The sequence below is a fragment of the Gymnoscopelus braueri genome, assembly GCF_963280865.1.
Source record: "Gymnoscopelus braueri genome assembly, chromosome: 9".
In the NCBI taxonomy this organism is placed as follows: Eukaryota; Metazoa; Chordata; class Actinopteri; order Myctophiformes; family Myctophidae; genus Gymnoscopelus; species Gymnoscopelus braueri.
Genome location: NC_137610.1, coordinates 36,545,017 through 36,560,016, shown reverse-complemented (window position 1 = coordinate 36,560,016; position 15,000 = coordinate 36,545,017). Strand labels below are relative to the sequence as shown.

At 39.9% G+C, this 15,000-nt stretch overlaps 3 protein-coding genes across 5 annotated transcripts in view; 1 reads left to right on the top strand and 2 right to left on the bottom strand.

Moving 5' to 3' along the window:
- The window catches only part of snrkb (SNF related kinase b), a 15,169-nt gene extending 11,081 nt beyond the window's left edge, over positions 1-4,088 (bottom strand). Inside the window, exons 1-3 of the mRNA XM_080437015.1 lie at positions 3,874-4,088; positions 1,642-2,142; positions 851-1,245 (exon numbers count right to left, since the gene is read on the bottom strand). Coding sequence (XP_080293141.1) covers positions 851-1,245; positions 1,642-1,892 — 646 coding nt within the window. The 5' untranslated portion in view covers positions 1,893-2,142; positions 3,874-4,088. The remainder of the gene's footprint in view (positions 1-850; positions 1,246-1,641; positions 2,143-3,873) is intronic.
- The window catches only part of fa2h (fatty acid 2-hydroxylase), a 113,851-nt gene that overhangs the window by 59,837 nt on the left and 39,014 nt on the right, over positions 1-15,000 (top strand). The window lies entirely within an intron of this gene.
- On the bottom strand, positions 4,799-13,481 carry herc56.1 (HECT and RLD domain containing E3 ubiquitin protein ligase 56.1). Of its 3 annotated transcripts, XM_080437657.1 has the most exons (23): positions 13,182-13,481; positions 12,819-12,930; positions 12,359-12,435; positions 11,790-12,011; positions 11,356-11,447; positions 11,086-11,216; positions 10,415-10,545; positions 9,950-10,026; positions 9,721-9,836; positions 9,510-9,569; positions 9,291-9,396; positions 8,767-8,971; positions 8,328-8,482; positions 8,079-8,201; positions 7,836-7,934; positions 7,392-7,559; positions 7,121-7,261; positions 6,758-6,924; positions 6,578-6,644; positions 6,394-6,464; positions 5,891-6,074; positions 5,649-5,751; positions 4,799-5,474 (listed from the first exon to the last, which is right to left on the bottom strand). In XM_080437657.1, exons 1-23 carry the CDS (start codon positions 13,411-13,413, stop codon positions 5,266-5,268), a joined length of 3,048 nt encoding a protein of 1,015 aa, XP_080293783.1. In that variant the 5' UTR covers positions 13,414-13,481; the 3' UTR covers positions 4,799-5,265. The 3 variants fall into 3 exon arrangements, with proteins under 3 accessions (XP_080293783.1, XP_080293784.1, XP_080293785.1); XM_080437658.1 differs by lacking the exon at positions 12,359-12,435; XM_080437659.1 differs by lacking the exons at positions 4,799-5,474; positions 5,649-5,751 and having other exon boundaries at positions 6,032-6,098.

Sequence of the window (15,000 nt, the reverse complement as noted above, 5' to 3'; positions counted from 1 at the left end):
CAGACACAGCATTCCAGCTGAGTCTGTCAGACGGTAAATGGTTTGTATTTGTTCTATCAGCAGTGCAGCATGCCGTTGGCATGTGTGATTATGAAATCTATTTGTTTTACAAATGCCTACATGGCATATTTTTCCCTCATCTCCTATATTGATAGAAGTCAGAACAAACTCCCTGTGTCCCACTGTAAGACCTAGTACAAAACTGAATGAATCAATTAAAATCCTTCAGCCCCCACACCAGAATATACAAAAGAAGCAATATTTTCCATGTACATAGGTCTGGGCACATTCACTGAATGCATGGATTTATAGTTATACCCATATCAGGTGAACAGTACACAAAATACACAACCAGTTCCTGAGCAGTATAGACTATAAGCTCTATAAACATAGTGGTAATGTGCAGTTTGTGTGGGCCGCCATGGTGTGCATATTGTGGGTGCATCTGACTTTGTGTTTAACCCATTAAGACCGGGAACGCATCTGTGTCATTTTAAGATTTCTTTGGCTATTCAAAAATAGCAGATATAAAAGCTCATAGTGCGTCACGGAGTGCCGCGCTACGAGCTTGTGGATAAATGCGTGCAAATCTTTAAATATATATTCTTTTAAAGCGAACATTTTTAACTCAAATCTTTGCTTCTGGGGGTCCCTCGAACAAAATATTTTGAGATAGGGTCGGCGGCCAAATACATATACTTTTGGGTGGTCCTTCCATGAAAAGTTTGAGCACCACTGATATAGCAACATACGTTTTTTTCAAAAAACTGTTAGGATTTAGAAGACATTTGTAGAATCGCCTCAAGTCTTAATGGGTTACGGTAAACATCCGGAGGAACACGTTGCTCACCCACAGCCGGCGCGTCGTACTCTTCTCCCAGCAGTATCTCCGGGGCGGAGTAGGCCAGCGACCCGCAGCTGGTGGCCAACATTGTCCCCGGCTGGAACAGGTTGCTGAAGCCGAAGTCCGTCAGCTTCACGGCCCCCTGCTGAGGGAAGAACACCACGTTCTCCGGCTTCAGGTCCCGGTGGACCACGTGAAGGCGGTGGCAGTGTGCCAAGGCGCGCACGATCTGGGCGAAGTGGCGCTTGGCGGTGTGCTCGCCCACTCCGCCCTCGTGGCGGAGGATGTAGTCGTAGAGGTCGCCCCCCTCGGCCAGCTCCATGACCAGGTAGAGGGTGGTGGGCGTGTCGATGACCTCGTACAGGCAAACCACGTTGGGGTGCTGCACCAGCTTCATGCACCTGGAGAGGATCACACAGACAGTCAATTCCAGTGCTGAGAACCCACCCAAATCATCTCCATTTGGGTCCATTTTTACTCTCTGAGTTAGAATTATTTTACTATACAGTAACAACAGTTATTCTAAATAAAAGCTCTTTGGGGTGACTTTAAAATGACTAGTCACGTGACACAGGAGCACTATGTATTTTTTTACTTTTACTTCTTTTATTTTACTTTTCTGTAAGATTATCTGGGAAGACAAATAGGCTGATATGTTGGCATTTTCAGAGCATTTAGGGCTCACAGCGAAACATCAGCCTGTTTGTGGTCCCATTACATCCGAAAGAAAAAGTCAGACTACGGAGTGCTGTTATATAATATATAGGCTGTAATTTTTATTTAATTTTTTACCATACCTCACTTCCTGAAGGAGGTGGCTTGCTGCCATGACATCAAGTTTTGTCTTGTCAATCATCTTGACGGCAACTAGTTGCCCAGTGATGGCATGGCGGCCCAGTTTGACCACGGCAAAGTGACCCCTCCCCAGTGTCCGACCCAGGTGGTACAGTCCACTGAGGTCAGTGTGACCAGAGCTGTCCCTGTGGTCAAGATGGTTCGATCCATTCTGCAATGAGCTTGGGTCTTCAGAGGAGTTCATGGTAAGCATAGAGTGTGGCGAAGAAGAAACAAGGCTGGGGGAGGTTGATCAGGGGTCGGGTCGGATTACAAGTGTGTGTGTGTGTGTGTGTGTGTGTGTGTGTGTGTGTGTGTGTGTGTGTGTGTGGGGGGGGTTAAAAGATGAAAACAGCAGGGAGGGCAGATGGCAGAAGACAGAAGGCTGTGCATGTGTCAAAGGAAGACAAATGTATGCGAGGAGTGCAAGCTTGCAAAGTTCTTGACTGCTGGTGTGATGATGCCTAGATGGGAGAAAGAAAAGACAACAACAGAGTCAGAGATACATACTTAAAATAAAATACCTCTATTGATTACAGTTTATATTTCCAATCCAACTGGCAATGGGTTCTGGATAGTTATCTGCAAACACTGCCTCGTCTCTTCAACCATAAAACAGTTTCCTGAAATAGACTCACATTTCATACCCCTGCCCCCCTCCCCCCTCCACACACACAGACACACACACACACACACACACACACACACACACACACACACACACACACACACACACACACACACACACACACACACACACACACACACACACACACACACATCTAGAGATACAGAGATAGTTTGTGTAGGGATGCTAGCCTATTACCTAAATATAGATTCTTCTAGGTGGAAAAATACACATCACAGAACAAAATATGTCTAGTCTAAGGGGGGTCAGATAGAGTAAAGTAGATCAAGTATAGAGTAAAATAGTATTTTATTCTTGATGATGTGGAGGGGGAGTGGTTCTCTCGTGGACAACAGCACCCAGCATAAATGCCTCTCCAGATCAATACTGTAACAGGAAACCTTAATGTGTGTGTTTTTGTGTTCATGTTTATGTCATTAGTCCAGCCTGTGTGAGAGCATCATTAGATGATGTCATCTTTGTATAATAATTCCCAAGGTAACATGTTGTCACCTTTTTCATCATCCTCATCCTCATCCTCACCATCACATCATCCTCGTCATCAGCATTTCCAAACACTGATCATCATCCTTATTGTTTTCCACTTAAATGGCATTGTCTTTATAAAACGTTTAAATGGTCCTTACACAGTCACATGTGTAAAAAGTAGGCTACACACAAGTGGGCCTCACCTTCCATTATATATTCAATGAACCACCACCCCAAATTAACATCCTTCCTTCGTTACACTTTACTGTTAGGTCTGGTCTTTAAATACTTGCCATTTAAAGTCAGTTTTTAATTTAATCTCACAATCATGCAATCTAATGACTGCGCAATCGTCGCTGCTTGTGCTGCTGCTCCTACACAAGTGTGAACGCCAGGCAGCTGTTCTCTACTTGGCCGCAACTGCAGTCCCGAGTTCGCACCATGTTCGAACAAACGCATAATAACATAATAACAGATCCTCACCCTGCCTAGATCACTGTTTCCCAAACCTTTTAGCTTGACACACAAAAGAGAATGCCCCATGCTAGTGAAAATAGCAGATCTACAAGCTCACAACCGCGACGCGTGAGGAGCTATTTTCACTACTTCTTAAACATTTGTTTTTGAATTAATAGAATTTCATAGTTTTTTCTTATTCATGAAATTCTTTTATAAAATCATTGAATTTGTCATTTTCACATTTCATGAGATTTAAATAATAAATTAAAAAAAAAATTGGAAACAAAAAATAAAGGGATATTTTTTTTACTCGTGACCCATTAAAATGTGTCCGCGACCCACAATTGGGTCCCGACCTACTGTTTGGGAAACAGTGGCCTAGATGGTTCACACATAGTCACACACACGCATGTAGCAGCTACACTACAATAGTCATCACCCTGTCTATTTTAGCCTAATACACACACGCATGTGATGTACAATTCTATAGCCTCTCTAGGGCTCAGCCTCATCCTGAATACATGGTTCTCACTGATGCCCGCTGCTCAATGTCTCACTAATGCCTATAGATCACAGGGATCACAACTGTCGCGTTTATTCTGAAACACTGGCAACTTACCATTGTGTAAATAAATATCCTGCAGCTGTCCTGCTGCCTGAAGGCTCGATCCGGTCCAATTCAAAAGCTTAACACATCATGATGATGCCGCGTTCGTCTTCTATTTCATACGCCATGTTTCACACACTTTTCCCCGTCTGGGTAGAGAGAGTGGTACATCTGGCTATAACTATGGCTCATATGACTGTGAATGTTATGTGTGTGCGCTTGCTCGGTGTTCCAGTGTGTGTGTGTGCATCCGCAGAGACAGGACGAATGTTAAGTGCGCGTGTTCGTGGGCGCGTGTCTGGCTTCCTTCTGACGTCAATGCATTCCAGCTAGAGAGAGAGAGAGAGAGAGAGGGAGGGAGAGAGAGAGAGAGAGAGAGAGAGAGAGAGAGAGAGGGAGAGAGGACTCATGTCTGTCCAAGAGGAAAAAAATCTTCAAGCCAGAAAATTATGTAACTGATTAACTTTTTCCTTGTTTTTGTAGGCGTGGCAATGTATGAAACAATGGGTCATCATGGATGTACAGTAGGCGGCCAACATAATAGAATGCATAATATGATTGCGAACATCCAGTGAATACATAACAGCTCCATGGTCTTCAGGGTTATTAGGCTCAACAACAACTTCATTCATTCTGTCTTCAGCAGGGGACAGGGGTCATTACCATGCCGGCTTTATAAAATGAGAAAATATCATTACAAGAAACATGACCTATGTGGCCTAAATGTATAGTGGACTCCTGATGTGCCATTGTGTCTATTCCAATGTGCTACACATTTTAAAATTATAGTATTTCTGCATGAATTAAATCAGTGTCTATTCTGAAGAAAACCTGGAGACTGGCATTCAATAATCCATTCCAGTGCTTCCATCGCACATTACACAAAATAATAACATTATACCTGTAATGTTCTTATGTTTTCATATATATTTATTCATTTTTAAATTAAAAAAATGGACACAGACATGGATAAATCTTGGCTGCCACAGACACATTTGTCTGTGTATGGACATCACACATTAATCATTATATCAAACTGGAGCTTTAACATAAACTGCAGTTAACTTCTTTACTGAGTCTAGTTAGAATGATTGATAAGTTTCAGATTTTACTTTGCTTTCAGGAAAGCATTCAATCAATATCTGACAATCTCTCATAATGTGCTCAAAACTTCCATGATCATTCAGTTGAACAAATTGAACGAGAGCACCATCTAGTGGTCACTAGGATTCTTATGTCATAAAGGGCAAGGCCAATCATAAAATAAATACATTTACAATACATAAATCTAAATGTTAGTCCCTGAGGAATGAAGCAGAAAGCAGATTTACTGTACATGCACCAAATAGCTTCCACTCTCCGGAAAATGTTTGTGCAACCCCCCCCACCATTTAACATTCACAGTTACTTTAAGAAGCCTCTGTTGTGCATCAGAGCCTCAGTGAGCTGGGCCTGCAGCATTTCCTTAGCAGGGTAGATGGGCAGTTCTAGAATAGAATGGCATGTCAGCGCCTCAGGGAAGTACTGCTGGGTAGAGTTGTACAAGACTCTTATTCTCATCCGGATCTGGTCCATGCCGAGGATGGGCACCCGATCACATCCAGTCAGAAATACTATAAACATAAGTAATAACAGTATTTGTGGGTGGGTGGGGCTCTCTTCAAAAGAGTACGGCATTTTTAACACAGAAAGTCAATGCAGTGTTACATTTTAACTACATTTGTAGTCACATTTTATTTGTTGAGTACTGTAGTATGTGTCAATAGCACATTTGGTGAAGTACTTACAAAGGAAAGCTTTCTTCTCATCTTCAGTCAGTTCCTCAAAAACCTCCCAAAACATCAGTATGTTGGGATGGCTGGCATGGTATTCTCCTTCATACGTTGTGTTCTAATGCATTGACAGTAAGCAAAACATTTTATCAGAGCAAATTCAATCACCAACAATGGTTATTCATGGGGTTACAGATGATCAATGACAGCTTGGGGGAACATGGGTTACTAGACCAATATGACTGAATGTTACGGACCTGTTTCAGCTTCCCCCAGTCGTAGTTCTCTTTACCCACCAGCAGATCTCTCAACTCGTGTGGCCGGAACAACTCCACCACATCTGCGTCACACACCTTGAGGAAACCTTTTTTGAACTCCTCAAACAGCGTTCCTGCTGACTTGTTGAAAGCATGGTTCACATAGGCATCCACAAACTCCTTCCTGTTTCATCACAACAACACAGAACTTTCGTACACCAAACCAATGTATGCATCCCACAGGAGGTAGAATGTACTGTAGCTATAAGCTGCCAGGCATAAGTACAGTGATGTTCTTGTGTGGTGATTGACTTGTATGATGTGTGTGAGTGTGTGTGTGTGTGTGTGTGTGTGTGTGTGTGTGTGTGTGTGTGTGTGTGTGTATGCGTGTGTGAGTGCATGTGTGAGTGCATGTGTGCGTACGTACTGTATACAAATTGTATATCATCAAGATCCATTATAAACAGCACAATTGAAAATGTTATTTCAATAATTATTCTTACTTATTCTGACTTGTCACTGGCTTTCCAGGGTTTTGGGGATCAAGTTCCACCACTACCCCATCCCAGACAACCTGTTGATATGAGGGAGAAATCATGATGCTTTAGTTTAAAGACCTTTGGTAAAAACCAAGGAGAATTGATTACATTATAGAAGGAAGTCAGTCCAACTCGCTAGAATACCTACTGAAAAACACATGTCCAAGCTTTCTATATCATCATCTAAATAGTCTTCCAGGATGTAGTGCAGACTCCTTGAAAGGAAGCAAAATTAAACATGAAAATGATAAAGTAGATAAATATATTTGGAGTATTTACTCTGTTATTGATAGAAATACCAGGAAGGAATCCAAAATATCCCACTTACTTTCCCTCCTGTGGACTGAATTCTGTCAGATCTTCTAGTGATGGTGTTACATTGACCAGCTTTTTGAACAGAGCCATTGGGAAGGGTAAGTGTATAATATTCTTGTTGTATAGGGCCAATCCACATAGAACCCCAAGCAGGAAGTATCGCTTTTCCCTCAATGTTGCCTGTTGGTGATCATAAAAGGTTTCATTTTGGACATGGTGAGGAAGTTTGAATTTGTGCTCATGCGTGGTCCTACCTCTCTTTATCTCAAAAGAGAAAATGGTTCTACTCTAGATTGTAATCGCCTGTGATTTATTGATGAAGTAACCAGAATCTCAGGTCCATTTGTCATTATTTGTAATCTGAGAGAAGTCTTACTTTAGAGGGGAACCATGCCAGTGTTTTGGTGTCATTGTATAAAAACATCCCAGATTTAGGTAACAGCAGTTCATCAAATAAATGGAGGAAAAAGTCATTTCTGTAGACATTTGTCATTTTGGTGTCTTCGTCAAAGTAGACCTGAGAAAGAAACCACAGGCATTTGCAAAATTGTAGAGCCACCCTTAATTTTTTTTAAATGAAAAATAAATGAAAATTGTCACAGTCACAGTCAAAAATGATTACTTAGGAATATGAGTGCTGTATTTACCATAAGTGGTTTCTTGAAGTGACTTTGGTAGGTTTCACCAAGTTGTTCAAAGGTGTCCTCTACAAGTGTTGCTCGCTTCAGCTTCAACTCAAAATATGTATCAGAGGATGCTTGCTGAGGCATTGGCACAACCCCAAAGGGATACATCCTATTCATTTGATGGTGTGCCTGCAATACAAAATTCTACTATTATGCAGTTAATAACATAGAACATAATAAAAAAATAATCGAAACGTTTATCTTGTTTTGTGAAATGTCTCAGATGTTTGTGTGTGTGTGTGTGTGTGTGTGTGTGTGTGTGTGTGTGTGTGTGTGTGTGTGTGTGTGTGTGTGTGTGTGTGTGTGTGTGTGTGTGTGTGTGTGTGTGTGTGTGTGTGTGTGTGTGTGTGTGAGAGAGAGAGAGAGAAATTGCTGAATTGTTTAGAAGCCTAGTCAGTAACTTACCATTGTGATGTTTGCATTGAGGTCAAAAACCATTATCTTGCATTGCAGGTTCATCACAAAGGGGAAACAGCAAATGACAGCTGGCATGTCATTCATATTCTGAAAGGGGTGTAGAGATATACAGTAGCTGTACTTATTAAGTGACTTACTTCTTAAATTAAAGAATGACATAAACAAGGGAGACATGAAACAATAAACAACATGTGACAGAGCATGAGCTGGACTGGAACCCAAGGCGTTTACCTTTGCATTACGCCATGAACGCCAAAGTATCAGATCTTCCTGAAGAATGAGTTGGTTGAACTGAATCTCCAAACAGAATGTGCTTTCTGCAATTTTCTGAGGTCCGACAATCTTGTAATTTGCCTTTAAGACAAGTTCATTATGTTACGTTATGATAATTATGTCTGTACCAGTGGTTCTCAAACCTTTTCATGTCAAGGACCTCCACAGATATAACTGAGTAATAATAATAATAAAAATTATACCAACTCTGTACAGATGTTGAAGAACTTCAAGCAGGTGTTTTACTCCAATACTGCGAGAATCAAAAATGGTCGTTGTGGTTAGAATCAATGACAGGGCGTTCCTCCACAACGTAACATGTTTGATCATAGTGAGACGCTTCAGTGAAGACCACCAACAACCTGTGGAACAAAAAACACAAAAGCTGTCTTTTCTATTTAGTAATAAATCTATCAAAAAAATATATCAAAATGTTGTTGAATTTAACTGTTCAGCATTTGTCAGCAATGTCACGTTTTTAGAATGTTATGTTGTACATACTAAAACTACATAAACTACAATACTGCACTGTGTTACGGATGACACTTTTCCCATTACAATTTTACAACACTTTAATGATGCAACCCTTCTAGATACACTTCTAAGCCTTGTATTTAGATTCCTATAGCGGTGGTGGTGACATGACCTAGGACTTGGAGGCTCTCTGGGGGCAGTCTGAGCATGGCTGCAGCGACTGCCTCAGTTAGCTCGGTGCTCTGGCCTTGAGGATGCTTCTGTTTCTTGAGGACCCTTAGTAGCTCAGTCAGAAGCAGGAAGACCCGCAGTCCTTCAACTCCAAGTGGTGCATCGTCAAGGGACGGAAGCAGCGAGTGCAAGACAACAGATTCAACCTAGTATCGTTAAAAGAACAGAGGTCAGAGTTACTGCCAGTCAGGGGTGTTACAGATAACAAGTGTGCTGGATGATAGCGCATACTGTAGCATAAAGTAGATGTATAATAACTACAAATAAAGGAATTAGTCAGTGCTAAATCATACATTTAAAATGAAAAGTTGTTACCAATTTGCCATCACAACTTCTAAGCTTTGAAGCTTCAAACACTAAAACAGTATATTGTCTATTGTAAGAATTGTTACACATACATAATATATAATAATGATAATAGAAGTAGTAAAATGAGTTAAAGAATAACAAGTCCGAATACAGTACCTTTTCAATCACTTTGTCACTCTTTAACAGCTTCTTGAAAGCACGTCGTGCAAGAAGCAAGTTCAGGCCAGAATGTTTTGGTGAAGTATTGAAGTGTTTATCACCACTGGTGAAAATAAAACAAAAACAAAAAAACAATCATAACAAAAACAAACAAACAATTCACAGACAATTCAGATTCATAAAAATGAAAATTGTTCAAATAAACACTGCTTTTACCTTCTGTCAAGGAAACTTCTGTTCAAAAAAGACGCTGAGGAAAATGTTCTTTCAATTTCCCTGTGAAGACATCATGTAGTTCACTGCACTGAGAGAGTACTATGGAGTTCTGCAGCCATACAAATTAGGTCATAGCACTGGAAACTTGTACTGTAGACCTACAGTATACAGTACATCTTACCAAATATTAGTATTATGTCCTGCCACTTACTTTTGTGTCTTTCTCCATAACTTTGGACTGAATTCAGAGGTCCAGATATCAATCATGTCGTCTAAACATTGCTGTGTCTCTTTTACATTATGATTGGTTGATCCCTCGTGAAATTCCTGCAAAGAAAATGGTTACTCATACATTTGTTTTGAGACAACACACCACACTTACCAAACAAGAAGCACAAAATTTGTATTACATCTTATGATCATTGTCTGGATGTTAATACCTGGTCAACAGTGCACATTGCAAATGAAGCGTTTCCTCCTGCACAGATGTGCCTGACTTTCAGATCAGCAATGGTGTCTGGAATATTGGCAGAAATGCTTTTATTTTATTCCAAAAAAACACAATTTGCTCTTGGTAGTCATCTTTAGCAGTGTTTCCCAAACTTTTCATCTCGAGACCCAAAAGAGAAAGCAGTGGACTATTTTCAGTACTTCTTAATAATTTAGTATTTATTTTTAAGGAATTATTTTATGAACTTCTTTTGAAAAATGTTGTTTTTAATTCATGAAAAATTTAGATTTTTTTTGTTCGGGGACACATTTTGAAATAATGATAATTAAAAAACAAATTGAAATTAAAAAAGGGATATTTACTGACGACCCATAACAATTGGTCCGCGACCCAAAAATGGGTGCCCGCCCAATGTTTGGGAAACACTGAATTTAAGTATGATACCGGTAGTTACCATGTGACAGTTGAACCGGTAGAGGCACAGCCATAGACTGATTACTCCCTCCTCCACGTCCCAGCTGACCTTGCTCTCCACATCCAAAGGAATAGACTTTCTTGGAGTCTGTTAACACCAGTGTATGATGTCTGGTTAAGAAGACAAAAAATATCAAAATATACAGTAGGAAGCAGTAACATTAACTGTTAACAAATACATTCAAATGCATTCATTACAGTATACTTTTTCTATGGACTCATTTTTTTGCAGCTTATGTTGGAGCAGTGGTTCTAAAACTTTGAGATACCCCAGGTAGTGGTGAGACAATTTAGGGATGTTGCAAGATGTAGTATAGCTCCATTGCTGAAACTTGTTGTCCCAATAATGAATTTGTTTACCTGATGATTTATCAAAAAGAAGGTCAGACCTTTTGACATAAGCACTGTCAAGAAAGACCAAATACACCAAAATATTAAGGTTCTAATAAACAAATTCTGGATTGTACCTTTGCAACAAGTTAGGCCGGAGACTATGTTTTCATCCATCCCTGTCCTGTGTGTGTGTGTGTGTGTGTGTGTGTGTGTGTGTGTGTGTGTGTGTGTGTGTGTGTGTGTGTGTGTGTGTGTGTGTGTGTGTGTGTGTGTGTGTGTGTGTGTGTGTGTGTCTGTGAGCAGCATTAGCATGCATACCTTCCACAAACAATCTTGGTGACCTTTGCCCCCCAGAGCTCTGCAACAAGCCGAGGATGCAGTTCATCTTGATAACAGTTGTGTCCCAGCTGCCCATATTGTCCAGAGCCAAATGTGAACACTGTGCCACCCTGAAATAACAGAGACATATATAACATTTTTTTTAACCATAACTGAAAGTGTAAATGTGTTGATAACTTGACCCTTGGACGTTCAACACATAATAATACACTTTAGCCACACCCAAACTATACCTGATTATAGTGTTACCTTTGTCAGAATTGCAGTATGGTCTTGTCCAGAGGAAATCTCAATGGTTTTCTTCATGTCCAAACAATGAACAAGAGTTGGGATGTGTCTGTCTATAGAAGATTATCAAAATGTGACCAAGCAAGCTTTATTGGTACATAGATCTACAAGCTCATAACGTGATGCATTGTGAGCTTACGGATCTCCTATTATCAACATGTTTGGAAAAAAATTAACAGATTATGAATCGATTTTTTTTATTATTTTTTTTATTAACATTTTTGAACATTTGCCCAATATAGGGAGACCAGGGTTAAGCCCAATTTATGCTTCGTCTCACGGTGTCAAAAAAGCCAATCTATGAGCTTGCAGGTCGGCTATTTTCGCCACACGACACCGCCGTGCGACAAAGTATGAATCGGGCTTGAATGAGGTTAAACTGGGCAGTACTGTACCTGTTCTGTCCCCAAGGCCAAGCTGTCCTGAGCTGTTCTTGCCCCAGCCAATCACAGTCCCAGACTGTGAGAGGGCGAAGCTCTGATCCCCCCCAGCAGTGACCTGAACCAGGGGGACGGCTGACAGAGACTTGAGGTGTTGTGGGGAGCTAATGGTCGCCTTCACCTCTCCTACACCAAGCTGGCCGCTGGAGTTCTGCCCCCAGGTGTAAACCTGCCCACCTGCAGTGACAGTAATGTGACTGACTATGCTCACTCAGTATGACAGAATAGGCCTACATTATACATGGATAGTTACTTACATACATTTATCTATCGATTTATACTTTGGCAGAAAAGTGTCATGCCACATGTCAACTTTTTTTCTTTTCTCGGTTAAAGAGTATTGATGTTGAAGATTATTTTTTAGCTTTTTTGAGATTATGCTTTGTTGCCTAAGCGTAAATCAGGCTTTAGGCTCCTATGAAGAGGGCAATTTTGGCAAAGAGGGCAACAGCTATGATTTAATGTACTGGTGAAGTAGCAATTGTTTTTGATCCTGCTGTTAATACACTTTACTGTAGGCCTACCTTTTGTTAGGGCAAGTGAATGGTGGCTTCCACAAGCAACCTGAGTTACAGGAATGTTACACAATTCCGTCATGGGCCTGAGTAAGAAGAGAAGATACATTTGCACATTCAGGTATTACATTTACAATCTAGGCATTTAGCAGATGCTCTTAATCCAGAGCGATTTACAGTAGGCAAGGATAACATGAAACATGCTTCTGAGATTGGTTGATTGTCTTGACAAAAAACAACCAATAGAAGCTCCAAAGAATTTAAACAAAAAATCTCCCATTTTGAACCCAAATTATTTTTGAAACATGAATCCCCAGTTAAACAACTTATAACCACTGAGAGACTAATCTCTCAAGAACAGATTCTGCTCTGCGTTGGATAGTACAAACAGCAGAGGGCGCTGTTTTTCCTTCTCATTTGGCTATGGGTTCCCAGATTGCTGAGAGACCAGCAGATAATATTCCTTTACCTTGGAGTGCAAGCTGTGTCCAGGATGAAAACCCTTCCTTCTTCAGACAGGAGAGTGACAGCATCATCACTACAACTCAGAACATTCATCTTCTCTTTGCATTTCACATACTCTACAAGAAAAACACAAAAATACATAGCATAAATGATTATAAATAGCCATATCTGATTATAATCAGATAATCTGATTATAAGTGTAGTGTGGATATGGCCTACAACTAGCATAAGAATAAAGTAGTTTGCCCCTTGTTTTGCTTATCTCAAGACTGAACTGCTATTATATAAATACTGCTACTACTACTACAACTATTACTAATACTAATAATAATAAACTGATACAGATGCAAAAATAAACACTGCTTACTCTGTTTTCCAGTGACCTTCTTTCCATCTACAATATGTGTGTGAATGACGAACGCATCTCCATTCTTTTTGATGAAAGCGACGACGCTGCGACCTTTTGAAAGCTCCTTGATTTGAGATGAGAAAAAATATATATCATTTGCATTTTCAGTGCTGGCAGCACTTGTAATAATACAGGTAGAAACAGTTTTTGAACCAAGGCCACGACTGGCGTCCTCTCCCCACGAAAACATCACTGCTGTGTGAAACTGTCATTCTGGGACTTGAATATCAGCTGATCACTATGCTTTCACTGCCTGGGTGTCGGTATCAAAGAAACGAAAGTCAAGTGTCATTGATCGATATTACGTATGAAAAGCGAAACTGAAACTTAAAAACTTTTGGCACAGCATTAACTGTTGTGTTCAGTTGAGTGCATGCATAGAGTGCCACTGTGTAAGACACTGATGCCACCTGCTGGCTGGAAAGCTATGCAGAGGAATCAACATTACTGCCCCATATTAGATAGCTTTATTATATTATTTATCATATTATTAGCTTTGTTGAATAAATCAATCATAAGCCAGACCCCCCCACAAGCCATGTGCTTTTTCAGGGGCGTATTTTATGGTATTTATTTTAAAACATTGTAAAACAATAATATCTCTGAGTAGACTGTAGCCTTGGATCAGGACTATCATGGATGTATTTTATCGATTTTGACATTTGCATATCTATGATCAAAGATACGAAAGTAAAAGTCACACTCGATAAAATACATCCATGATAGTCTTGATCCAAGGCTAAGCAGACTGAGACGATCAGAGGAAACAACCTGCAATCTCAAAATCTAACCGCCAGATGGCAGCAAATACCCTGGCTACGTCAGTGGCCACATCAGCATGGTTCAAGTTTATACTCTGTCGTACGACGGTGTCGCAGAAAATAGCAGATCTGGAAGATCCGAGGCGTTGTGAGCTTATTGTAGATCTGCTATTTTCGTGATGCGTTATCTAGCTACAGTCATGACTCATGTTGAGTGATTAAGGTCACATCATGTAGAGGTGATAAGGGATTAAAATGTCTCAGAATCTCCTAAAGTTATTCATGTAGGGAGAAACGATGGAAATGCTCCAAATATTTTCTCCTGAAACTAATATTTACTTGTAAATCCTGTCATATTTAAACATTTAAACATTTAGACTATAGCTGAGGGGAAATATGTGTAAAAACACTACCATGCTGTCTCATTTACACCAATTACATCACATTTTTATTTATCTTTATTTTATATTTAAAAAGCCCTTAGGTTTTAGACAGAGGAAGTAAAACTAAGTGCATTTACTCAAGTCCTGAACTTAAGTACAATTTCTAGGTATTATTTTTACTTTACTGGAGTATTTCCAATTTTCAGTTATTTTACAAATATTATACTTTTACTCCACAACAATTATTTGAAAACTTTAGTTACTAGTTACTTTGCAGATTTTGATTATCATTATTACAAAACATACAGTAACCACTTCAGCCCCTATATACATTTCGACCATTTCAAAATAGCCGATCTACAAGCTCACATTGCCCATTGTGAGCTTGTGGATCTGCTATTTTCAAAAGATTTGTATACAATTTATACATTTGAAAACTTGTGAAATGGGACATTCTGCATAATGAGTACTTTTACTTTTGGTACTTGAAGTACATTTTGATACAATACCTTTATTTTATTTATTTTTTAGTATTTTTTAGAACAAAGGCGTTTATTTGCTTTTCTGCGGAGAAATAGCCTACTTTTACTCACGTACATTTTGAATTCGGGACTTTCTACGTGGAACTGAGTA